Below are 26528 nucleotides of genomic sequence, written 5' to 3'. Positions count from 1 at the left end.
CATGTGGCACAGCGTAGCCGGAAAAAAAACAAAAAAAGCAACACATACCCTACGGCATTTATCCCAGAGAACGCATGTTCGCACAAAAAAAGGTACACAAATGTCCACAGCATCTCTATCAGTAATAGTCAGGAAATGGGAAAAAAACTCAGATGTTCTTCAATGGGCAAGTGATTAAACAAACTGAAGTACAGCCAAACCATGGAATACTACTCAGCAATTAAAAAGAAAGCGGCACTGGGACCTCTCTGGTGTTCCAGCGGTTAAGACTCTGCACTCTCAATGCAGGGGGCCCAGGTTCCATCCCTGGTCAGGGAACTAGATCCCGCATGCTGCAACTAAAGACCCGCACAGCCAAATAAATAAATAAATATTTTTTTTTAAAAAAGAGGAGCACTGTTGATTCATGCAATTTGGATGACTCTCCAGGGAATTACACTGATTGAAAAAGGCCAATCCAAAAGGTTGCATACTGGGAATTCCCTGGCGGTCCAGTGTTTAGCACTCAGCACTTTCACTACCTGGGCTGGGTTCAATCCTTGGTCGGGGAACTAAGATCGCACAACCGGCAGCGCAGCCAAAAAAAAATTTTTTTTACTTAAAAAAAAAAAAAGGTTACACACTATATGATTTTATTCACATAACATTCTTTTTTTTTAATTAATTAGTTAATTTGTTTTATTTTTGGCTGCGTTGGGTCTTCGTTGCTGCGTGTGGGCTTTCTCTAGTTGCGGCGAGCGGGGGCTACTCTTTGTTGCAGTGTGCGGGCTTCTCGCTGCGGTGGCTTCTCTTGTTGCAGAGCACGGGCTCTAGGCACGCGGGCTTCAGTAGTTGTGGCACGTGGGCTCAGTAGTTGTGGCTCCCGGGCTCTAAAGCGCAGGCTCAGTCGTTGTGGCGCATGGGCTTAGTTGCTCCGCGGCATGTGGGATCTTCCCGGACAAGGGATCAAACCCATGTCCCCTGCAATGGCAGGCAGATTCTTAACCGCTGCGCCACCAGGGAAGTCCCACATAACATTCTTGAAATGACAGGTTGCCAGGGACAGATAGGGCCGGGGGAGTGGGAGACGGGCCATCTTCCCCAGGGGGTATTTTCCCTTGATCATCTGCACAAAAACTTTATTGCAACTTTATCCACTGCACTATCAGATCATTATGATTTGGTGGGGAGTGGGGGAGCAGCAGTGGCTATAAAATGGCATCAGGAGAGATCCTGTGGGATGGAAATGTTCTCTATCTTGACTGTGTCAATGGCAATACCCAGGTTGTGACAGTATACTATGATTCTGTAAGATGTTACCATTGGGGAAAACTGGGTAAAGGACACACAGGAGCTATCGCACTATTATTTCTTACAACTGCATGTAAACCTACAATAATCTGTACACAAAAAGTTTAATCAGAAATGAAGGCAACACATGCCTCTTGTAACAAGTAAAACAATAGTCTGTGGTCAGTCTCTTTCTCTACCCGTCCCATTCCCTCCCTCTTGAGATAACCATGCAAACTCACTGCTCATACAAACAGGCATGCATTTAATACTTTCTGTTTACTGTACCAAAATGGGATCATACATACTACATATTACCCTGCAGCCTACCTTCTTCACCCATCATCCCTATATCATAGAGAGCTTAAAAAAAAAAAATTTTTTTTTAAGTGCCAAGCAGGATGGCAGGTATAGAAAATTTTCTGACTAGGGCAAATCTGACAAATGTTTACCGTGCTAATGTGCCATAGCTCAGCCAGGTGCATTCAGTGAGAGCACAATATGCAAGTAGCATTCTAAAGAGATCTGCAAAAAATGCAAGGTCTTCAGCAGCTCTTCGAGGATCCCATCCCCCTCTCTGCCTCCTCCATGGAACCATCCCATGGAGGTTGAACAGTTTAACTCCATTTGCCCCTCCTGCTGTTTGTGCTTTCGTTGTATACTTCTGTTCTACATCTCCACAAGACATTATTACTGTCACTTATTTACAAAATAACATATAAATATAAAGGTGTATGTACCTGGGTATATGTACATGTATATATTAGACACACACACACTTTAAGTGCTCTTTGTTCTTTCCTGCAGTTGTGTTCTTTTTTTTGGGGGGGGGGGGGCAAGTTTTTATATTGGTAAAGTTCTGTACTACTAGAAATATAAGATTTGAAAAGAAAAGTGAGACTTGAGGATCATCTGTGGAGCTTATCCTCATTCTCCTGCTGACGCATTATGTGTTTATAATTTGAGAACTGCAGATAAATACAAACTGGTCTTCTCCATACTTGCTCACTAAGGAATTCCTCATTTCTAGGAAACGTCTATTTCAAGGAAAGGAAACAAACAAAAACACCTAGTGCACTAGATGATTAAAAGGTACACATTTTATAGCCTGAGTTCGAGAAAAAAATTACCCAAGAAACGGCCTTTTTCCCTAGGAGCCAGCTTCTACTAGGGGAGTCTAGGGTTCTCTAGGCAAAGAAAAAAAACTTGCCAGTTTAAACAGAATAACAGAAACGTTCAGCCAATCAAATATACAGAACTCATCACTTGCAGTGAGGAATGAAAGGCCTGTATCAACAGAAAAAATAAATGGCACCGGCAACGTCTGCAACAGAAAACAAACAGGAAATCCTTTAAAAAGCCAAAATTGCAAAGACAGACGAACAGGGTATGAAATTACACGCCGGGCAATGCACCTGTTAAAGGAAAAGAGGCGCACACCAAGTCTGAAGTCTTAAGAATTCGGTGTTTAACACTACTTCTGCATGCTGCCCAGCAGAAAACTCGGGTCCTGGCTTAATCCACAACGCACACTTCATTTAAGGAGGTGAACTGCTTGGTCTGACTCAGTTTCTTATTCTGTAAAATGAATGCAACACAGCTGTCGTGAGTCCCCAAAGAATTCTGCACAAACGCTTTGTAACTCCAAAGTGCTGTGCAAATCAGAGCAGCCCTTCTCTCCTTCACATTCGTTGGACTTAGAATTTCAGAAGTTTAGCTGAAAATATAGACGACTCGGAAGCAAGGGACTGAGAGTGGCCCACACAGGTGGAAAGAAATGCAGAAACTGGAGCACCTCATACAAACCGCAAGAGACCACGTTCACGTGCACACGTTATCAGTAACAGAAAACGCCACCGGTAGCAACTGTAAACCACTGAGAGGACCAGCAACGACATGTGTCCAAATCCAGCCGGCAGCACAGCCTCGTCGGCGGCAATGCCTTAAACACAGCTCCCCGCACTCCGCGGCCTAACAAGATCCACTTTTTCCAAAAAGTTTAGCAACTTGCCAAGTACACTGGCGTAGTTCACCTTTTTTAATTGCTAAGCAAACATGCAGGGGAGTTGAGACAATCAAGGGAATGTTCAGCCTTCCTCAAAAATAAGATCCAGGAAATTCACGTTTTGCTTGAACAGTTTCATGTCTAAAACTGATCACAAACCTCTGTTTGATGTTGTTTTCTCGCTGCTGGCCAATGAGCCCGGGAAAGAGAACCAATTCTTTCAAACAGGGAGGGCTCTCTGCACTCTTCAGCTAAACCAGCGAGGCTTTACCACCGTCACGTTTAAAATAATGAGGAGGATGCCTCCATAGAGTTTACCGGGCTGCGCTAATCACGAGGGGCCTCGGGCGCCCAGGGCGGATCCCAGCGCCGGTGGCCGCGGGACCGGACGCCCTCCCCGGGACCCCCCCAGGACCCCCTCCCCGGGACGCGGCCGCGGGACAGGACGCCCCCCAGAACCCCTGCCCGGGACGCAGCTGCGGGACAGGACGCCCCCCAGACCCCTGCCCGGGACGCAGCTGCGGGACAGGACGCCCCCCAGAACCCCTGCCCGGGACGCGGCCGCGGGACACGAAGCTCCCCCCTCCCCAGGAACCCCTCCCCAGAGCGCGGGCCTCGCCGCCGTCTCGCAGCACCCGCCGCGCTCACCGCGGGCCGGGAGCCCCCTCAGGCCGACTGGCCCCCGCCCGCCGCCCGGCCTCCCTCCGGCCCGCGCCGCCCGCCGCGCTCACCGCGTTTTTCTTCTGCACCATCTTGTCCATCTTCTTGGCAATGCGGACCACCTCGTCCTCCATGGCCCTGGCAGGCCTGCCCCGCGCCGGGCCGCGGGGGACGGGAAACGAGCGGAGCTGGCCGGGCGGCAGGTAAGCCCAGGCGTCGGCGAGGGCCCTCACCAGGCGTCACCGAGGCGCTTCTTCACTCACGACGACTGCGACGGCGGGGGCGGCGGCGGCGGCGGCGCTCCTCCCACGCAGGCAGCGCCAATCGAGCTCCCAGCTCGCGGCGGCGACGGCGGCGGCGCTCCTCCCACGCAGGCAGCGCCAATCGAGCTCCCAGCTCGCGGCGGCGACGGCGGCGGCGCTCCTCCCACGCAGGCAGCGCCAATCGAGCTCCCAGCTCGCGGCGGCGGCGGCGGCGGCGCTCCTCCCACGCAGGCAGCGCCAATCGAGCTCCCAGCTCGCGGCGGCGGCGGCGGCGGCGGCGGCGCTCCTCCCCCGCAAGCAGCGCCAATCCAGCTCGCGGCGGCGGCGGCGGCGGCGGCGCTCCTCCCCCGCAGGCAGTGCCAAGCGAGCTCCCAGCTCGCGGCGGCGGCGCTCCTCCCCCGCAGGCAGCGACAATCGAGCTCCCGGCTCGCGGCGGCGACGGCGGCGCTCCTCCCCCGCAGGGAGCGCTAGTCGAGCTCCCAGCTCGCGGCGGCGGCGGCGGCGCTCCTCCCCCGCAGGCAGCACCAACCGAGCTCCCAGCTCGCGGCGGCGACGGCGGCGGCGCTCCTCCCACGCAGGCAGCGCCAAACGAGCTCCCAGCTCGCGGCGGCGGCGGCGGCGGCGCTCCTCCCACGCAGGCAGCGCCAATCCAGCTCGCGGCGGCGGCGGCGGCGGCGGCGGCGGCGGCGGCGCTCCTCCCCCGCAGGCAGTGCCAAGCGAGCTCCCAGCTCGCGGCGGCGGCGCTCCTCCCCCGCAGGCAGCGCCAATCGAGCTCCCGGCTCGCGGCGGCGACGGCGGCGCTCCTCCCCCGCAGGCAGCGCCAATCGAGCTCCCAGCTCGCGGCGGCGACGGCGGCGGCGCTCCTCCCCCGCAGGCAGCGCCAATCGAGCTCCCAGCTCGCGGCGGCGGCGGCGGCGGCGCTCCTCCCCCGCAGGGAGCGCCAGTCGAGCTCCCAGCTCGCGGCGGCGGCGGCGGCGGCGGCGCTCCTCCCCCGCAGGCAGCGCCAATGGAGCTCCCAGCTCGCGGCGGCGGCGGCGGCGGCGCTCCTCCCCCGCAGGCAGCGCCAAACGAGCTCCCAGCTCGCGGCGGCGGCCGCGGCGGCGCTCCTCCCCCGCAGGCAGCGCCAATCCAGCTCGCGGCGGCGGCGGCGCTCCTCCCCCGCAGGCAGTGCCAAGCGAGCTCCCAGCTCGCGGCGGCGGCGCTCCTCCCCCGCAGGCAGCGACAATCGAGCTCCCGGCTCGCGGCGGCGACGGCGGCGCTCGTCCCCCGCAGGGAGCGCCAGTCGAGCTCCCAGCTCGTGGCGGCGGCGGCGGCGGCGCTCCTCCCCCGCAGGGAGCGCCAATCGAGCTCCCAGCTCGCGGCGGCGGCGGCGCTCCTCCCCCGCAGGCAGCGCCAATCGCGCTCCCAGCTCTGTTCTTTTGTTTTTTTTTTTTTTGAATTCTGAGATTTTTCATTTGAAGTAAATCTTAAAGCTATTAAATTCACAAATATGCTAATTTAAATACCCAATTCTATTATCTAAAACACACATTGCAAACATACAAATATCTATTCTCTCCACATGTCAGAGCCCATTCATTTCATGGTTTGGAAATGGGGAGAATAGATCCCCTTAAACTGCAAGTCAGCAGGTGTTTCTTTACAGTTAACTTTAGCAAAATTCATACAAAATATTAATGAACAATGATCTTCTTTACTTGTTAACTCACAAGGAAACACCTTCAAAACTGCATTTTGTTAAAGTTTCTGTACTAAAATGTAGAAAAACTGAACTACACAAATATTGAAAAGTTTAAAATTCCTTAATTTTTTATTCCTGGTACCACTACCACAATTTACAGGGCAATATACCTGATGTAATGAAAAGAAAAAGACAAAGCTACAACAGATAAAAGACCTCAGGAATGTACATCTAATTGACCCTCCGTTGCATGAATCAATAGCTGCACTTTTTGCAAACTGTGGCTAGGACAGTCCTGAACAAGAAGGGTTTCCTGTTTAAGCTGCAGTAACTTTTCTGACTATGGATCATCGTTCCTTCTGCGGCAGGTTTTTACAGTTCCTCTAATGCATTTGGGACGACTGTCTCAAAGTAACCTGCAGCTTTCCTGACAACTCCTCGCTCTCTCTCCTGCTAAGAACTGTAGCCCTTTTCTTCTGAGTTTTGAGAACCTTCTGCTACCATATCCACCACTTCCACCACCAGATCCATAACCACCACCATAGGGACTTCCCGAGCTTCTTCCACCAAAACTGCCCCCCTTCATGGGTCCATAATTTGATTGCTGTTGTCCACTATAATTTCCAAAATCATTATAGCTCCCACCACCACCACCATAGTTACCTCCAAAATTTCCTCCTTCATTGTAAGCATCATATCCTCCACCACCGCCACCATATCCACCATCTTGGTTTCCATATCCTGGTCCACCACCACCATAGCCTCCTCTACTACTGTAACCAGGACCACCACCATCGTTACCACCGTCGCCTCCAAATCCGTTTTATCCACCATCACCTCCTCCATAACTACCTCTGCTGCCACCACCTCCACCACCATAGCCTCCTCTTCCACCAAAGTTTCCACCACGGCCAAAGTTACCTCCACCACCTCCAAAGTTTCCTCCACGACCCATAAAGTTGCCAGATCCACCTCCACGACCTCTCTGTGATCCAGCAGATTGCATTTCTTGTTTAGAAAGGGCCTTTTTCACTTACAATTATGCCCATTAATAGTGTGGTATTTCTGAACAACAATTTTATCAACTGTATCATGATCATCAAAAGTTACAAAAGCAAATCCTCTCTTTTTTCCACTCTGCCTGTCTTCCATAACTCCTATGGTTTCAATCTTGCCATACTTTTCAAAGTAGTCTCTCGAATTACATTCTTCTGTATCTTCTTTAATACCACCAACAAAAATTTTCTTCACTGTTAGACGGGCACCAGGCTTTACAGAATCCTCTCTAGAAACAGCTCTCTTTGGTTCCACTACACGCCCATCAACCTTGTGTGGTCGAGCACACATTGCTGCATCCACCTCTTCAACCCAAGAGTAAGTCACAAAACCAAAGCCCCTGGAACGGTTTGTCTGGGGGTCTCTCATCACCACACAATCTGTAAGTGTGCCCCATTTCTCAAAATGTTCTCTTAAGCTATCGTCTGTAGTTTCAAAGCTCAGACCACCAATAAACAGTTTTCTCAACTGTTCTGGTTCCTTTGGATCATGGCCCTCCTCCCCCCGGCGGCGGCGGCGGCCGGAGTCGGGCTGGGGGCGACCGGGCGGCGGTTTTACCTCCGTTTTGAGACCGGACTCGCCTCTTCCAAGTCGAGTTCAATATGGGACCGAGAGCCCAGCTCTGTTCTATGTTGGGCCATTTTACTTCAGCCCAAAAAAATTTCTTCTAGTATTCCCTAAGGTCTGCTGGGGATCAGTTTTCTTATTTTTCATTTATCTGTATTTGATTTTTTAAAATTGATTCCAATTTTCTGTTGAGATTCTCCATATTTTAATCTATTAACCCCCATCTTTTACTCTCAATATAGTCATTTTAAAGTTCTGTGCTAACTCCAGAATCTGAATTCCCTCTAAATCAATTTTTCTTGGTTTTTTTTTTTTTTTTTTTTTTTTTGTCTTAAGTTTTAGTCACTTTTTCCTGCTTCAGGAATTTCATAATTTTTGATTGTGTGCTGGACGTGGTGAATAAAAAATTCATAGAGACTGAAGATGCTATTACTTTGCACCAGAGAAGATTTACCCTTTTCTCTGTGAATCAGAGTGGCTGATCATTTCAGTCATTTCAGGAATTTTACTAGGTCAGAACTGGGTTGGAGCTTTAGTTGTCTCATCCTACCTATGATTTTTCCTAATTTGTGGCCTCCCTGGATTTTTGCTGTGAGCCTGACAGGTCTTTGATTCTTCAATAAATACAGTCAGTTATTGACTTCAGTCTTTCAGATGTTTGAATTCAGCTCTTTAGGCTCTCAGTTCTCACAGCTTCAGAGTATGGCAAATGTAAGGAGAGACCAGCTATGTATTTGTTGCCGTTACACTTTCTCAGTGAAAATTTGTCTCATAAACACTGAAACATTGCAGATGATTTCACTTTTTCTGACTCAGCCCCCTTCTTGGGGATGGCACTTCTGGGTTTTTACTGTGAGTCTGGTAGGTCTCTAATTCCTCACTTTGGAAAGTTCTCTCCCTCAGGCATTAGGTATTTAGCTTCCTGCTTTATATAGGTTCAAAAACTGGCAAATGTCTTGAAGAGGAGACCTAATGATTGTCACAGGCCCCTTTATCTAGCGGGATTTGGTTTGTTAGTGCCATGACTGTGCAGGAAATTTCACTCTGCTTTCTTGGCTCAGTCCCCCATCATCCTATACCACCCTGACACTAAGGAAATGTCCTGTGGGGGAAATCGGCTTGACATTCTGCTAGATTTCACTCCATCATGCCAGCAAATGAGTTCATCAAAAGGTATGGTGATTTCTCTTTTCCAGTGGAGTATGTCTCCCTACACCAAACCCCTGCTCCAAATCTCTAAATGTCCCTCTCTAGCATATTAGTTGATATTGTTTCTTGATTGCTTCCTTAGCTCGATGATCTTTTATTCAAGTTTGTTTGCTCGTTGCAGCAGGAGTGATGGCCTGTGCCTACCTAGTGCAGGCATGTTATTATGGAGATATGGCTTTGGTCCCAGACACCACAATAAGGAGAATATCATAAGAAAGCAAGTCACACGAGTTGTTTGGTTTCCCAGTGCATGTACAAGTTATGTTTATGCTATACTGTAGTCTATTAAGTGTGCAATAGCATTATGTCTAAAAAAAGTACATATCTTAATTTGAAAGTAGACTTTAAGAATGCTACCCATCATCTGAGCCTTCAGCAAGCTGTAATCTTTTTGCAATAGTAACATCAAAGATCACTGATCACAGATCATGTAACAAGTATAATAGTGAAAAAGTTTGAAATATTGTGAGACTTACCAAAACATGACATAGAGACACGAAGTGAGCAAATGCTGTTGGAAAAATGGCACCACCAGTAGAGCTGCTTGACACAGGGTTGCCACAAACCTTCAATTTGTAAAAAAAAAAAAGCATTATCTGCAAGGTACAATAAAGTGAAGTGCAATAAAGTGAGGTATGCCTATGCATCCTGCCTCAAAGCAGAAATCCTATTTAGATCACCTTTAATTTCTCTCTATGATATATCAATAGTTTTCTATTCTAATAGGGTTCTTACATTTTTTATTACACTTATTATTAGGTATATGATGTTTTGATGATAATGTAGATGGCATATTTTTTAGTTTTTAATTTTATAACTTTTCAGACACAGAAAAATGTTAGTGGAATTTTTTAATGTTTGGTCTCTTATCTGGCAACTCTTCTAAAAACTAACTGATATTCTAATAAGTTATCTGTAGATGGTTTTGGATTTTCTGTATCCTTAATTATATCAACTATGGAAAGTGACAGTATGATTTCTTCCTTTCTTAGCCTTATATTTCTGATTTCTTTTTCCTGCCTTACTGCTAATGCCATTTAATACTTTTACTAATAGGTTGAATAGAAAAGGTAAGAGTTGGCATTCTTATTTTGTTCCTAATCTTACAGTGGACGTTCTCCACATTTCACTATAAATAGGATGGTGGCTCTAAAGTTTTTTGTAGTTTCCCTTTGCTATGAGTTTTTAATCATACATAATTATTGAATTTTATCAAATGCTTTATCTGACTATACTGATATGATCATATACATTTTCTCCTTTATTTTATGGATGTGGTGCATGACATTTATTGATATTTGAATGTTAACTCACCTTGCATTTCTGGAGTAAAACAACTTGGTAGGAATTCACACACACACACACACACACACACACACACACATTCACTCACTCACACACTCTACATTTGATTGTCTAACATTTTGTGTATGATTTTTGCTTCTGTATACATAAGGGAGATGGGCCTATTTTCTTTTCTCATAATTGTCCTTTTAATTAGTGAATAGTATATAGAGGGTAGAGATTTAAAAGACCTTTTAAAAGGTCTTCTTCTTCTGTGATATAATACAATACAGTATTACTCCATTTTTTAAAAATGACCTTTTTCATTTTCAAATAATTTCAAATCTGCAGAAAAGATACAAACAGAGTTCCCTTTACCTCTCTCCCAGTTTTTCCTATTGCTAACATCTTATACTACCATAGTATATTTTTCAAAATTAAAAAGCCAACATTTATACATTACTATTAACTAAACTTAAGACTTTTTTTGGATTTCACCAGTTTTCCTGTTAATGACCTTTTTCTGTTCTAGGACCCAATCCAGTATATCACATTCCACTTAGTTAGTTGTCATGTCTCCTTAGTCTTCTCTGGTCTATGACAGTTCCTCATTCCTTCCTTGTTTTTCATGATTTTGACAGTCTTGAGGAATATTTGTCTGATATTTTGTAGAATTGTTCTCAGTCTGGGTTTGGCTGATGTTTTTCTCATGATTCGACTGGAGTTATAGGTTTTGACAAAGAATACCGCAGAAGCGAAGTAACCGTCTCATCACATCATAACAGAGAGTATGTAGTGTCTCCGTGACATCACTGGTGATGTGAAACATCATCACTTGCATAACATGGTGTTTGCTTGGTTTCTCCACTGTAAAGTTACTTTTTCTCCCATTTTATACTGTCTTTGGAATTCAATCATTAAGGCCAGCCCAGGACTGGACTTAAGGGGAAGATTAAGCTTCACCTCCACCTCCTTGGGGAGGAGATGGATGCCGGGGGGGGGCGGGGGGGGGGCGGGGGGGAGGTTACCTACATATGGAATTCTTCTGTTGGCAAGATTTGTCTTCTCCCTCCCTCCTATTATTTATTTATTTATACACTCATTTATTTACTCCATTATGTTTTAATATGGATTCTTTATAATCTATATACATAATTACAACCTTAAAAACCTCTGGTTCCCCCACTGACATATAAACTTTTTGAGGAAAGGCTCTGTTTCTTTTTTATTTTTGTACACTCTATGCGTTTAGCATAGTCCCCTAATTTATAGTGGACTTCCAGTAATTATTTTTTAATGGATATCTTTCCACTTCAACTGAAAAGTACCCTTTCCTTATATAATAGCATTCTAAATCCAAAATAAAAGTAGATTTTAAAATAAGTAAAAGTAAACTCATGCATGATCACCCTGTAATAAGTATGTAAAAAAGCACAGGGTACTGCAGAAATAACTTAACCATTTGAGTTGGATGTGTCTCCAAAAAATATTGAAGCCACATTTGGAAAGAAATTACAGTATTTGATAAGCCAAGGATATGACCTGCTGTGTGCTTTCTCTTTTTTGTTCAGATCACCAAAGGAGATTAAGACCCCGTTTTCTCCCTTCTCTGGAAAATTATCATCTGATGCAGTCACTCAGATAACAACAGAGAGTCCAGGAAAAACCATGTTTTCATCTGAGATTTTTGTTAATGCTGAAGATCGTGGACATGATATTCCAGACCTCAGTACACAGAAGTTGGGCAAAGTTCCTGTCAAGTTTGCTTCATCATCTTCAGTCCAACAGATTACTGTTCTTCATGGCACAGATGGTAAGAGAATTTTAGGTCACATTACCAACTTTTGTGTGTCATTAACTAAGAAATTTCTTGATTGGGTCTTTCTAGTTAGAAAACCTAATTTTAATTTTAAGCATTAGGTTGTACATGATTAAAACATCTTTTATTTACATAGCTATGAAGAGAATATAATTTATTATGTTTTTACTTCAATTTCTAGTGAAGTTAACAACCTATGTGAAACTCATGCTACTTGTGGCTGACGTATTTTCAACTCATAATACTTGTCATAAGAATGCAAGTAGTTCATGAAAACATAAAAACTATAGAGGTTCAATTTTAGGGAGGTAGATAACTATTTGGCATTGTTTCTTTTACTATTGTTTTGCATGATACAGTGAACAGATAGCAAACACAATACCAGTCTATTTCTTGCTCAAGAAACGTTGAGCAGGGACCCAGGTTGACTGTGACTCTGCTTTCTTTAAAACATGGAACCTTGGATTCATCATCATAGTCAACTGGAAGGGACGAAAAGCATGGAGGAGCACATGTTGGGAGGCTTTTATGGGCTAGGCCTAGGTGTGGCCCACATCACTTTCCACTGACTAGGAATAGTTTAGCTGTGCTTTCCAGGATGAAGAAGAAATGAGTTTTGGTGAACAGCTAGCAATTTCTACCATAAGGTCTACATTTAGAGTGTTCCTATGCTATCATGACAGTGATATTTTTATAGTGCTTATACTATATAACATTCAAAATTATAGCAAGTTATTTTCTTTTTCAGACCAGTAACTGGAAAGTTAAGTTCCCATTCTACCTCCAAATGAGGGTGGGAACTTTCAATTACTAATTTTAAAGTATTCAACAGTTTGTACAAATCTATTCAAAATATATTTTAAGTTTTCCTACTTGTGCAAAAAGTTTATCTGTCTGTAGGTATAAATGGAATATGCCTAAATGTATAAAGAAAATTGCTTAGTTCCACATGTAAATTGCACTGAATTTAATTTGAATAAATACATTTATATGTTGAAATGGTTATATTTCTTTTCTTTTTTTTTTTTTTACTTTTATTTATTTTATTTTTGGCTGTGTTGGGTCTTCATCGCTGCGTGCAGCCTTTCTCTAGTTGCGGCGAGCGGGGGCTACTCTTCGTTGCGGTGCACGGGCTTCTCATTGCGGTGGCTTCTCTTGTGGTGGAGCACGGGCTCTAGGCGCGTGGGCTTCGGTGCATGGGCTCAGTAGTTGTGGCTCGCGGGCTCTAGAGCGCAGGCTCAGTAGTTGTGGCACATGGGCTTAGTTGCTCCGCGGCATGGGGGATCTTCCCGGACCAGGGCTGGCACCCGTGTCCCCTGCATTGGCAGGCGGATCCTTAACCACTGCGCTATCAGGGAAACCCGAGATGGTTATATTTCTTATACATTTTTATTGTGATATAAAATTATGCCCCCCAAATGTATAGTCTAATCAATATCACACAGAACACCTTTAATGTGTCAGTTACCTATTGCCACCGTGATACTGTATAAGAACCTCGAAAATCTCAGTGCTTTATAACAACAGACATTTGCTTTCCTCACTCATGGGCTTATGAGTCAGTTGGAGTTTGGCATCAGGATGCAAAAACGGTTTGGGTCTGTTCCACATGCCTTGTACTGAAACCCAGGCTACTCTGGGTATGCTGTTTTCATGTTGGTGGCAGAGCACAGGAGAGGAAATCCAACTGTGAAAGTGTATTTTATACCTCTTCTGACATCAAATGGATCGGTCTACATAGAGCCCACAGTTCACGGTCTTACCTTTACATACAGGTACTTGGTAGAAAGGACTCCTTTAAAAGAGAAATATTATTTGGTTTAATAATAAAAGATTTTTAACTCTGTGGATTCAGAAGTAAAATTTTAAAAATATTTTAAAAGTATACAGAATAGCATGTTGAATTTATGACTATGTGTCCACTGCTCTGAATTAACAAATTAAGAGTAATATGCTATATGTTTATATTTAGTTCCATTTGCAAGTTTTTTGAAGGAATAAAGTTTATGGTTGGACTTTCTTCTTTACCCTTCTGCAGTCCTTTCTTTCTCTCCCAGGAACAACCATTATTTGCTGAATAGTCGCTTCTTCCCCCAGAGATAGGCAGTCCAAAGTAACTTTAAGACTTCTGCATCCAAACAGAAAGTTGTTGAGAATTTCAAAAAGCCACTTATCTTGCCTCTGAATTCTCCATCTCCACATGGTAGCCATTCTTGCTCTGGGTCCATTGTAATTCTGCCCAATTGTTGTTGTCCATTTTCTGCAAACTTTGAACTAAATGGTAAATTTAACCATCACCACCAAGCTTTATATACACTGGTGGAGGAAGAAAACTACTAAGTCAATATTCTAACAATAATGACTACAGCAACGTCCAAAGAGAAGTAGAGGCTACAGCCTATTTTTCCTGTTATTTAAATTCTTCCAGCCTCTATACATTTCTTCATTCTCCTTGAATTCAGCCAGGTTCTCATTGGCTGGGGCTTTGCCTGATAGGTTGGTACAAGTATTCCTAAGTAGTCTAAGGCTTTGCTAGCCCTGCATAGGTTTAAGGTCATTTTTTGTTAATTTCTATGACCAGGCTTGGTAAAGTGGTCCCCTAGGTGTAAGCCATACTCCTACTGACTTTCTTCTTTTAAGGTAACCTTATTTCTCCCTGATAGTTAAGGTCAATTGTAGTTTTAGTCAACACTATGGCATCCTATTCCCTGTATTGTTTCAGTGACATAAAGAATGTAAAATGACTAGATGGCTCCTGTCTCCCGGTAGAAGTGCCCCTCCCTTATTTCTAAGATCTTCCATCAAACAAAGCAGAGTCACAGAGATAGAAAGCAAAAGATTTTAAAGGCTTCTGCCTTTGTTCCTAAATATATGCATTCTGTCTGTAGGATAGGCAAGTGCCATATGTGGTTCTGAGCACATGCCGTATTTGGCAAGCTAGCATTCCAGCCTCAGAAAGTGATGCCTCCCAGCTTGTGCCATGACAGTTATCAGTAAATTGTTCACTCGCTTTTTTGTTTTTGAGTTTACCATAGCTGTGGGTGATCAGGCTTGTGAGGAGAACAGTGACTCCCTTTAGGCATCAGCCTGTTGTCTCATTTCCTTCACTATGAAGTCAGTTCCTTGGTTGGAAGCAGGGTACTAGTAATATGGATTCCATGTCAAATCATCAGAATGATGGAGTGGTCAAGGATGGTAACACAATTCTAAGTAATATAAAAGTTGTTATTGCGTCCAGAATGAAGGAGATCTCATTCTACTCTGGGACTATCAGACTCTGTCTAGAGTATTTTGATTTTTATAAACTAGACATGGGCAACTAGGAGTCCATCTAGAGGTGATTACAGGATGCAAGAGAAGACCATGGTCCATAAGGATAAACTGAAGAAGCTGTTGTGTTTAATCAGGAGAAGTGGTAGCTATCTACAAAATTCTATTTGAATGAGCAGTACAACCCCATGAATACTGAGGAGTAACCTAAACAAGAATTTTATAGGACTCATGTGATGGCAATACTAATCCTTTGTGTAGGCATAGAAAAGGAGAGTAGACTAAAAGGAGGGATGGGATATTTCTGAATGGGAAAATTGAATATTTAAAGATGTCATTTATTCCCAAATGAATTTAAACTCTAATGTAATTCTACTCAAAATTCTAATGGAATTGTTCTTTTGAACTTGTTTAATTGATCTTAAGTTTTTTCCGGAAGACTAATAAAGAAAATACTGGAAAAGAAGAGTAATGGGGAGGATAAATTTTAGCAGCAGCCGGTGGAGTGTTTTAATGGGATGCCTGGAAGTTGCAGACATTATTCTCACCCTTGACCTATGGGCCCAGACTTAGTCATATGTCCATACATGTCTGCAAGGGAGATTGGGAAATACAGTGTACAGATGAGCAGTATGTACCCAGCTAAATATCAAAATGCTGTTACAGAGAGAGAGAGAGAGTTTCTACCACATCATGAAAGAAAAACAAGTGTATAGAAAAAGATTTCAGGGACTTCCCTGGTGGCGCAGTGGTTAAGAATCCACCTGCCAGTGCAGGGGACACGGGTTCGAGCCCTGGTCCGGGAAGATCCCACATGCCGCAGAGCAACTAAGCCCGTGTGCCACAACTACTGAGCCTGTGCTCTAGAGCCTGCGAGCCACAACTACTGAGCCCATGCTCCACAACTACTGAAGCCTGCGTGCCTAGAGCCTGTGCTCCACAACAAGAGAAGCCACTGCAGTGAGAAGAGTGAGAAGCTCGCGCACCACAACGAACAGTAGCCCCCCCACACCGCAACTAGAGAAAGCCCGCGTGCAGCAATGAAGACCCAATGAAGCAAAAAAATAAGAAGAAGAAGAAAAAGATTTCATCTTCTATAATAATCAAATTACTACCATGTCACAGACATTTTAGAAAGAATTTTAGCAGTTAGTATTTAAAAAAAAGAAACTTTATAAATGACATAATTTTTCACTCTGAAATCAGAAAACTTATGTGAAATGGGGCAGCAGGGGAGAATGGGTATGCTATAAACAGGAAGTCTTTATTACAGAATTCTTTATTATTGAAAATTTAATCCAGCCTAAATTTTTAACATTATGAGAAGGGTTAAATACACTTAATGTGTAGTAGAATGATAAAAAATGTGAAGATAGGAAATAAAATGAATATTTTATTATCAATGTAAAGTAGAAAAACTGAATTCCACATTATACATACTATACACAACTATGTAAACAAATAAGAAATACAGAGGAAAGACCTGTAGAAATACATTAAAATATTAATAATAGTTATCTTTGAGTGGTAAGACTTTGTCTTTTTTATTTCTGTGTATTTTTTTAATATTGAGAAGTTATACTTTTTTAATGGGAAACTTATTTTGAAAATCTGCCACATAGAAGAGAATTAGATTTACTTTCTATGACTCTGGAGGGAGAACCTTCAAAGATCAGTAGTAGGGGTTAACAACGACCAGGTTTGGGTTCAATATAAGATAAAGTGTTTCTTAGTTAGAGCCATCTAAATATGGAATAGATTGCTAGGAAGTCGTCTTCTCAATGAATCCTACCCTTACCACTCTATTTAAACTGCATCCTGCTGCAATTTCCCAAATACTTCTAATCTTCCTCAGCATTTTCTAATTTTTGGGGGGGGAGTGGCTGTTTTGGGTCTTTGTTGCTGCACACGGGCTTTCCCTAGCTGTGGTGAGTAGGGGCTACTCTTCGTTGTGGTGCATGGGTTTCTTATTGTGGTGGCTTCTCCTGTTGCAGAGCGTGGGCTCTAGGCGCACAGGCTTCAGTAGTTGCAGCACGAGGGCTCAGTACTCGCAGCACAAGGGCCCTAGAGCACGTGGGCTTCAGTAGTTGCGGCACATGGGCTCAGTAGTTGTGGCGCTCGGGCTCTAGGGCGGGCGGGCTTTGGTAGTTGTGGCACGCAGGCTCAGTAGTTGTGGTGCACAGGCTTAGTTGCTCCACAGCATGTGAGATCTTCCCAGACCAGGTATCGAACCCCTGTCCCCTGCATTGGCAGGCAGATTCTTAACCCACTGCACCACCAGGGAAGTCCCAGTATTTTCTAATTTTTTATGTCACTAATAATTTATAAAAATACTAGATGATTTACTTATTTAGTATGCTAATTGTTTACTGTCTATCTCCCTCTTCTAGAATGCTAGTTTACTGATACATTCCAAGAATCTTGACCACTGCTTGGCACATTAAAGGTGCTTAATATTTGTTCAGTTAATTAATAAATGTTTTCTTATTAATTATTCTGATCTTTATGTCCTTAGGCCAGCCTTTACTGTTGCCATATAAGCCTTCTGGTAGTACAAAGATGTACTATGTTCCCCAATTAAGACAAATTCCTTCATCTCTGGATTCCAAGTCAGACACCACCATTGAGAGCTCACACTCAGGTATTATGCAGAAATTATTCAAAATTTTATTTTTTGAAATTTTATTTGTGGATTGGCTGTTTAATTCTGGATGACATATGAAAGCTCAGTGCTCTTTAATCTTTAAGTGAAACATGGAGATTTTCATGACACAGGCTCTGGTTCAGATAGGTGAGTTATTTGGTCAGATGTATTGTGTACACTCAAACATTTGATAAATATTTGAAGAAAATTGTATGAACAGTTACTTGTTTGGGTTAGTGGACTCCATCTAGGACAAAGGTTTCCAAGTTTTCTCTGTTCACAGTCACCTTAGTGTTTGGGTGATTTCTTTTCTCATCATCGTGGGGATATAAATCATCAGCAGCATATAAATACATGAAGTATTTTTTCAGACACTAAGCTATTATGTTATTAGGGTATAAAAATACTTAGCGTTTTGATCTTACAGCTTAATAAGCAAAAATATTTTTCGTTTTGTGTTTGAAAGAAAACATTTTACTTTGTTCAGAAATATGCATAATTACTTGCTAACGAGATATGTGTGGCTATTAGGGCACAGTTTCTCAAACCTTGAGATGAGATTGGACACAACCACCCTCATTTATTGCTTTTGTTACAGAAACCGTCAAAAATCCAACTCTGCAGAGATACAGACAGCAGCATTGAAAGGAATGTAGCAGTATCTAATGTTGAAACTTTAAACTATCTTTAGCGATTAGTTTTTGTCCTGTACACCAGATATTACATATCACTCTTTCTCTAGAATTTTAAAATATCCCACAACATCCCTGTGAGATCACCACAATAGAACTGCAGATTTAGAAAATGAATAGCATCCTGTGGAGGAACTGAATAAATATTTTCTGTGGAAAATTATAAGGATACAGAGTTGGTATGGTGCGGGGTTTTGATTGTTGGGATAACATATTGATTGGTCCACAGGAGTTGACTTGGTTCAGTTTAGATATAAATTGTTCATGATTTGTCAATAGACATCTTTATAGGTGTAGAAATTAAAAAGAAAGTAGTTGTCCCTGGTCTTACGCAGATTTTCTGTTAATTTTAAGAGGACCCAACTAGTATCTAATGGTAACTGAGTTAAAGCCCCGATATAATTGCTCCTGATTTCCCACTGTGATGCCACTGAAAAAAAGAACCACAAAATGCTCATATGTTAGGATTGATTATGAAGCCTATAACCAGGAACTGGAAGAAATTTTCACTACCTGCATGGCTATGATTTTAAAAACTCACTTAGTGGCTACGAGACATAAAACAAGCTTACTTAATTGATTGTAGGTAGGAAAATCTTTTATCTCAGTCTCACTTTCAGCCCCCTAGTTCAGAAGACAGAATGTACCAATAGAAGTCTAATCAGGTGTTCCAGTATTTTTTGAGGCCTCCTGTGTACTTCTATTCATTTACATCCTAACTCTTCCCTTTGGAGACATTAACTTTGAGAAAAATTGGACAGTAGTGGGAAGAGGAAATGACTCAGGGATGGTACACTGTATCCTGAGAAATACTGTCCGTATAAATAAAGTACTGAATGCATCAGTTAGACAAGAAGAGATCTGTTGGCTATATATACTTGAGGTTGTCATTTATCATGTTCTGCATCTATTCTGAGAGTGAGGGAGTTGACAGTAGAAAATAATAGTTTCTTAGACCAGTAGAGCTGATCTAGATGAAAGCCTAGGAATTGTTCTGATAGATAGTGTCTATTAGTATGTTGTGATTCTATAGATACTAGAAAGATCCAACTAGAGTTTGGGGCCAAGGGCAAGTCATAAACCATTGCAGATATTTGGACCAAATAATTTCTCCTCAGTTGAGAATGAGTAAACAATTGAACTCATAAAATTCTTTTAGAGACAAAAACAAAGGGACTTCCCTGGTGGCGCAGTGGTTAAGAATCCGCCTGCCAATACAGAGGACACGGGTTCCAGCCCTGGTCCGGGAAGATCCCACATGCCACAGAGCAACTAAGCCTGTGCGCCACAACTACTGAGCCTGCGCTTTAGAGCCTGCGAGCCACGACTACTGAAGCCCGCATGCCTAGAGCCCGTGCTCCACAACAAGAGAAGCCACTGCAATGAGAAGCCCGCGCACTGCAACGAAATGTAGCCCCCGCTCGCCGCAACTAGAGGAAGCCCGTGCACAGCACCGAAGACCCTACACAGGCAAAAATAAAAATAAATAAATTAAAAACAAAACAAAAACAAAAAAACAAGGCAAAGGTAACCTCGCAAAGAAAGAGATAGATGTTAGAGATTTACTCATTAGGTCAAGTAACACTCTGAAGTAGTAACAGGATTTCATTTATATCTGACAGTAAGTTCTGTGAAGATAGGTACTATGTCTTTTTTTTTGTAAGCCATTTTATACCTCATACCAATATATAATATAGATGTTATTTTTATATTCATTTAAAGACATTTAAATATTTTGTGTACTAGTACTGTCAATAGGAGCAAAAAGCCATGGGGAGAGAACTGGTTGGGATTTTTAAAACAAAGTGAGGAGTTAATAGCAGAAAAAAATGGTGGAGTAAAGACCTCCAACATTTTGCCCTGTGATAAAAGCAACAGAATTTTGGCAAAACTTTATGGAAAACTTTTCCAAAACTCGAAATTAACCAAAGGCTTGTAGCTTTTGTAGTAAGCATTTATTCAAGAAAAATGGCTGAACCTTGATAAGAATAGTAAGCTTGTGGCATTTTACCTTGCCCTATTCTCATTGCCACACTCAGCTCAGTGATAACCTTGAAAAATATCAGCCTGCATTCCCAGGACTGGAGGGAGCAGAACAGAGCTGGACCTCTTTCACAATTTCATTCCCAAAGAATTGTCAGTATTTGATCTGTCTGATGGCTCTCTGGAAGACTCCACTCAAAAGGCTTATCTTTATTTGACCTTACCCAGAGCTATCCAGTGCGTATGAGCCTCTGTGTCTATGTGTGAGGTGTTTGTCAAATAACACTTACAGGCAAGTGTTTTATTTTAGTTTCTTAAATATTTATTTATTTTATTTATTTATTTTGGCTGCGCCGGGTCTTAGTTGCACCACTCAGGATCTTCGTTGCGGCATGCGGACTCCTTAGTTGCAGGACCTAGTTCCCTGACCAGGGATCGATCCCGGGGCCCCTGCATTGGGAGCCCGGAGTCTTACCCCCTAGACCACCAGGGAAGTCCCCAGGCAACTGTTTTAATGTCACAATGCAGGAGGCAGTGGATAACACTTTAGACAAACAATAGACTAACCAAAAGCTTTAATGGAAAAACTGAGGATGAGATGTCCATAGATATTTTGAAAAGCATTGATATATTCCTAGGACTCTAGAAGACCACAAGTGTGCACAGGCCTGAGTGCATGCTCAGGAAAGATCTGAGAGGGGCCTACCCTTTACCTTTGGCTGCCCTTGAGGCTCTGGGCAAGAAGAAAGGGAAGGCTAAGGCAGAATTGATAACTCCCTGCCCTCAGCATTGATGGCTATGTGCACGTAGTCCCTCGGCAAAGACTGGGAGATTTATTGTTTCTAGATGTTTAAGGATACCTCCATCTAGGCATTAGCTGACCACTAAGCTAGTTGAGTGGCAGCTTCAGTAGACTTCATAGAATTTGTTCAGAAAAGTTACTTAAAAAAAAAACAGCGTAAAGCAACAGCAGGAAACTGTAGGGAGGTAGTAGACTCTGATTTCCAGGGTTGTCACATTATATTTTTTAAGATGTCGAGTTTTCAACAAAAAGTTACAAGATATGGAAATTCAAAGTAAAAACAAAATATATGGACCATACAAAAGTTTAGAAACTGTCTGTGAGGAATCTCAGACATTGGACTTACTAAATGAAGATGTTAAAATAGCTATTTAAAATATGTTCAAAGAACTAAATGAAACCATGTCTAAAGAAGTATAGGGAGAGGGGCAAGATGGCGGAAGAGTAAGACGAGGAGATCACCTTCCTTCCCACAGATACAGTAGAAATACATCTACACGTGGAACTGCTCCTACAGAACACCCACTGAACGCTGGCAGAAGACGTCAGAACTCCCAAAAGGCAAGAGACTCCCCACGTACTTGGGTAGGGCAAAAGAAAAAAGAAAAAACAGAGACAAAAGAATAGGGACAGGACCTGCACCAGTGGGAGGGAGCTGTGAAGGAGGAAAGGTTTCCACACACTAGGAAGCCCCTTCACGGGCAGAGACTGTGGGTGGCAGAGGGGGGAAGCTTCGGAGCCACGGAGGAGAGCGCAGCCACAGGGGTGCGGAGGGCAAAGCGGAGAGATTCCCGCACGGAGGAGCGGTGCTGAGTGGCACTCACCAGCCCGAGAGGCTTGTCTGCTCAGCCGCTGGGGCGGGTGGGGGCTGGGAGCTGAGGCTCGGGCTTCGGTGCTAGCCGAGAGGGAGTCCGGGAAAAAGTCTGCAGCTGCCAAAGAGGCAAGAGACTTTTTCTTGCCTCTTTGTTTCGTGGCGCGCAAGGAGAGGGGATTCAGAGCGCCGCCTAAACGAGCTCCAGAGACGGGCGCGAGCCGCGGCTATAAGCGCGGACCCCAGAGGCGGGCGCGAGCCGTGGCTAACAGCGCGGACCCCAGAGACGGGCGTGAGCCGCGGTTATCAGCGTGGACCCCAGAGACGGGCGGGAGACGCTAAGGCTGCTGCTGCCGCCACCAAGAAGCCTGTGTGCGAGCACAGGTCACTCTACACACCGCCCCTCCCGGGAGCCTGTGCAGCTCGCCACTGCCAGGGTCCCGTGATCCAGGGACAACTTCGCCGGGAGAACGCACGGCGCGCCTCAGGCTGCTGCAACGTCACGCCGGCCTCTGCTGCCGCAGGCTTGCCCCGCCTCCTCCATACCGCTCCCTCCCCCCGGCCTGAGTGAGCCAGAGCTCCCGAAGCAGCTGCTTCTTTAACCCCGTCCTGTCTGGGCGGGGAACAGACGCCCTCAGGCGACCTACACGCAGAGGCGGGTCCAAATCCAAAGCTGAACTCCGGGAGCTGTACGAACAAAGAAGAGAAAGGGAAGTCTCTCCCAGCAGCCTCAGAAGCAGTGGGTTAAAGCTCCACAAACAACTTGATGTGCCTGCATCTGTTGAATACCTGAATAGACAACGAATCATCCCAAATTCAAGAGGTGGACTTTGGGAGCAGAATATATTAATTTTTCCCCTTTTCCTTTTTTTGTGAGTGTATATGTGTATGCTTCTGGGTGAGATTTTGTCTGTATAGCTTTGCTTTCACCATTAGTCCTAGGGTTAGGTCCGTCCATGTTTTTTTTCTTTGTTTTTTTGTTCACTCAAAAAAATTTTTTTTCCTAATAAATGTTTTCTTAATATTTTTTCCCTTATTTTCTATTTTTAGAAATTAAAAAAAAATTTTAATAAGTTTTTTCATATTTTTTATTTTAAAAAATTAAACATTTTTTCTTAATAAATTTTTTTCTTAATAATTTTTTTCTTATTTTTTACTACAAAAAATTAATAAATCTATTTTTAAAAATTAAAAAAAAATTTTTTTCTGAATACATTTATTCTTAATTTTTTTTCTTATTTTTTATTATAATAGCTTTATTTTATTTTATTTTATCCTCTTTCTTTCTTTCTTTCTATTTTTTTCTCCTTTTTATTCTGAGCCATGTGGACGAAAGGCTCTTGGTGCTCCAGCCAGGCATCAGGGCTGTGCCTCTGAGGTGGGAGAGCCAACTTCAGGACACTGGTCCACAAGAGACCTCCCTTCTCCACGTAACATCAAACGGTGAAAATCTCTCAGAGACCTCCATCTCAACATCAAGACCCAGCTTAACTCAACGACCAGCAAGCTACAGTGCTGGACACCCTATGCCAAACAACTAGCAAGACAGGAATACAGCCCCATCCATTAGCAGAGAGGCTGCCTAAAATCATAATAAGGCCACAGACACCCCAAAACACACCACCAGACGTGGACGTGCCCACCAGAAAGACAAAATCCAACCTCATCCACCAGAACACAGGCACTAGTCCCCTCCACCAGGAAGCCTACACAACCCACTGAACCAACCTTAGCCACTGGGGACAGATACCAAAAGCAACGGGAACTACGAACCTGCAGCCTGTGAAAAGGAGACCCCAAACACAGTAAGATAAGCAAAATGAGAAGACAAAAAACCACACAGCAGGTGAAGGAGCAGGGTCAAAACACACCAGACCTAACAGATGAAGAGGAAATAGGCAGTCTACCTGAAAAAGAATTCAGAATAATGATAGTAAAGATGATCCAAAATCTTGGAAATAGAATAGACAAAATGCAAGAAACATTTAACAAGGACGTAGAAGAACTAGAGAGGAACCAAGCAACGATGAAAAACACAATAAATGAAATTAAAAATACTCTAGACGGGATCAATAGCAGAATAACTGAGGCAGAAGAACGGATAAGTGACCTGGAAGATAAAATAGTGGAAATAACGACTGCAGAGCAGAATAAAGAAAAAAGAATGAAAAGAACTGAGGACAGTCTCAGAGACCTCTGGGACAACATTAAACGCACCAACATTCGAATTATAGGGGTCCCAGAAGAAGAAGAGAAAAAGAAAGGGACTGAGAAAATATTTGAAGAGATTATAGTTGAAAACTTCCCTAATATGGGAAAGGAAATAGTTAATCAAGTCCTGGAAGCACAGAGAGTCCCATACAGGATAAATCCAAGGAGAAACATGCCAAGACACATATTAATCAAACTATCAAAAATTAAATATAAAGAAAGCATATTAAGAGCAGCAAGGGAAAAACAACAAATAACACACAAGGGAATCCCCATAAGGTTAACATCTGATCTTTCAGCAGAAACTCTGCAAGCCAGAAGGGAGTGGCAGGATATACTTAAAGTCATGAAGGAGAAAAACCTACAACCAAGGTTACTCTACCCAGCAAGGATCTCATTCAGATTCGATGGAGAAATGAAAACCTTTACAGACAAGCAAAAGCTGAGAGAGTTCAGCACCACCAAACCAGCTTTACAACAAATGCTAAAGGAACTTCTCTAGGCAAGAAACACAAGAGAAGGAAAACACCTACAATAACAAACATAAACTATTTAAGAAAATGGGAATAGGAACATACATATCAATAATTACCTTAAATATAAATGGATTAAATGCTCCCACCAAAAGACACAGACTGGCTGAATGGATACAAAAGCAAGACCCATATATATGCTGTCTACAAGAGACCCACTTCAGACCTAGAGACACATACAGACTGAAAGTGAGGGGATGGAAAAAGATATTCCATGCAAATGGAAATCAAAAGAAAGCTGGAGTAGCAATTCTCATATCAGACAAAATAGACTTTAAAATAAAGACTATTACAAGAGACAAAGAAGGACACTATATAATGATCAAGGGATCGATCCAAGAAGAAGATATAACAATTGTAAACATTTATGCACCCAACATAGGAGCACCTCAGTACATAAGGCAAATACTAACAGCCATAAAAGGGGAAATCGACAGCAACACAATCATAGTAGGGGACTTTAACACCCCACTTTCACCAATGGACAGATCATCCAAAATGAAAATAAATAAGGAAACACGAGCTTTAAATGATACATTAAACAAGATGGACTTAATTGATATTTATAGGACATTCCACCCAAAAACAACAGAATACACATTTTTCTCAAGTGCTCATGGAACATTCTCCAGGATAGATCATATCTTGGGTCACAAAACAAGCCTTGGTAAATTTAAGAAAATTGAAATCGTATCAAGTATCTTTTCTGACCACAACGCTATGAGACTAGATATCAATTACAGGAAAAGGTCTGTAAAAAATACAAACACATGGAGGCTACACAATACACTACTTATTAACGAAGTGATCACTGAAGAAATCAAAGGGGAAATCAAAAAATACCTAGAAACAAATGACAATGGAGACACGACGACCCAAAACCTATGGGACGCAGCAAAAGCAGTGCTAAGAGGGAAGTTTATAGCAATAGAAGCCTACATCAAGAAACAGGAAACATCTCGAATAAACAACCTAACCTTGCACCTAAAGCAATTAGAGAAAGAAGAACAAAAAAACCCCAAAGCTAGCAGAAGGAAAGAAATCATAAAGATCAGATCAGAAATAAATGAAAAAGAAATGAAGGAAACAATAGCAAAAATCAATGAAACTAAAAGCTGGTTCTTCAAGAAGATAAACAAAATTGATAAACCATTAGCCAGACTCATCAAGAGAAAAAGGGAGAAGACTCAAATCAATAGAATTAGAAATGAAAAAGGAGAAGTAACCACTGACACTGCAGAAATACAAACGATCATGAGAGATTACTACAAGCAACTCTATGCCAATAAAATGGACAACCTGGAAGAAATGGACAGATGCTTAGAAATGCACAACCCACCGAGACTGAACCAGGAAGAAATAGAAAATATGAACAGACCGATCACAAGCACTGAAATTGAAACTGTGATTAAAAATCTTCCAACAAACAAAAGCCCAGGACCAGATGGCTTCACAGGCGAATTCTATCAAACATTTAGAGAAGAGCTAACACCTATCCTTCTCAAACTCTTCCAAAATATTGCAGAGGGAGGAACACTCCCCAACTCATTCTACGAGGCCACCATCACCCTGATACCAAAACCAGACAAAGATGTCACAAAGAAAGAAAACTACAGGCCAATATCACTGATGAACACAGATGCAAAAATCCTCAACAAAATACTAGCAAACAGAATCCAACAGCACATTAAAAGGATCATACACCATGATCAAGTGGGGTTTATTCCAGGAATGCAAGGATTCTTCAATATACGCAAATCAATCAACGT

The 26528-nt window shown here is 43.0% G+C and overlaps 1 protein-coding gene, 1 long non-coding RNA gene and 1 pseudogene across 3 annotated transcripts in view; 2 read left to right on the top strand and 1 right to left on the bottom strand.

Annotated features, from left to right (window-relative positions):
* Positions 1-6150, top strand: part of LOC309621375 (uncharacterized protein) — a gene marked incomplete at its 5' end in the record, with an annotated part of 93407 nt that extends 87257 nt beyond the window's left edge. The window contains one exon of the mRNA XM_082408886.1: positions 4249-6150. Within this exon, the coding sequence (XP_082265012.1) occupies positions 4249-5660 (1412 nt within the window). The remainder of the gene's footprint in view (positions 1-4248) is intronic.
* A 281-nt stretch (positions 6151-6431) lies between these two features.
* Positions 6432-7531, bottom strand: LOC309621373 (heterogeneous nuclear ribonucleoprotein A3 pseudogene; annotated as a pseudogene). Its single transcript has one exon. The product of its transcript is annotated as a heterogeneous nuclear ribonucleoprotein A3 pseudogene (transcript).
* A 4139-nt stretch (positions 7532-11670) lies between these two features.
* On the top strand, positions 11671-21554 carry LOC309621374. The gene is made up of 2 exons (XR_014239976.1): positions 11671-11807; positions 17599-21554. It is a non-coding gene; the product is annotated as an uncharacterized lncRNA (long non-coding RNA).
* The last annotated feature ends 4974 nt before the right edge of the window (positions 21555-26528 follow it).

This window comes from Balaenoptera borealis, assembly GCF_965194805.1.
Source record: "Balaenoptera borealis genome assembly, contig: HAP1_SCAFFOLD_362, whole genome shotgun sequence".
Taxonomy (NCBI): Eukaryota; Metazoa; Chordata; class Mammalia; order Artiodactyla; family Balaenopteridae; genus Balaenoptera; species Balaenoptera borealis.
Note: the sequence above shows the minus strand (reverse complement) of the source record. Positions and strands in the feature narration are given on the sequence as shown.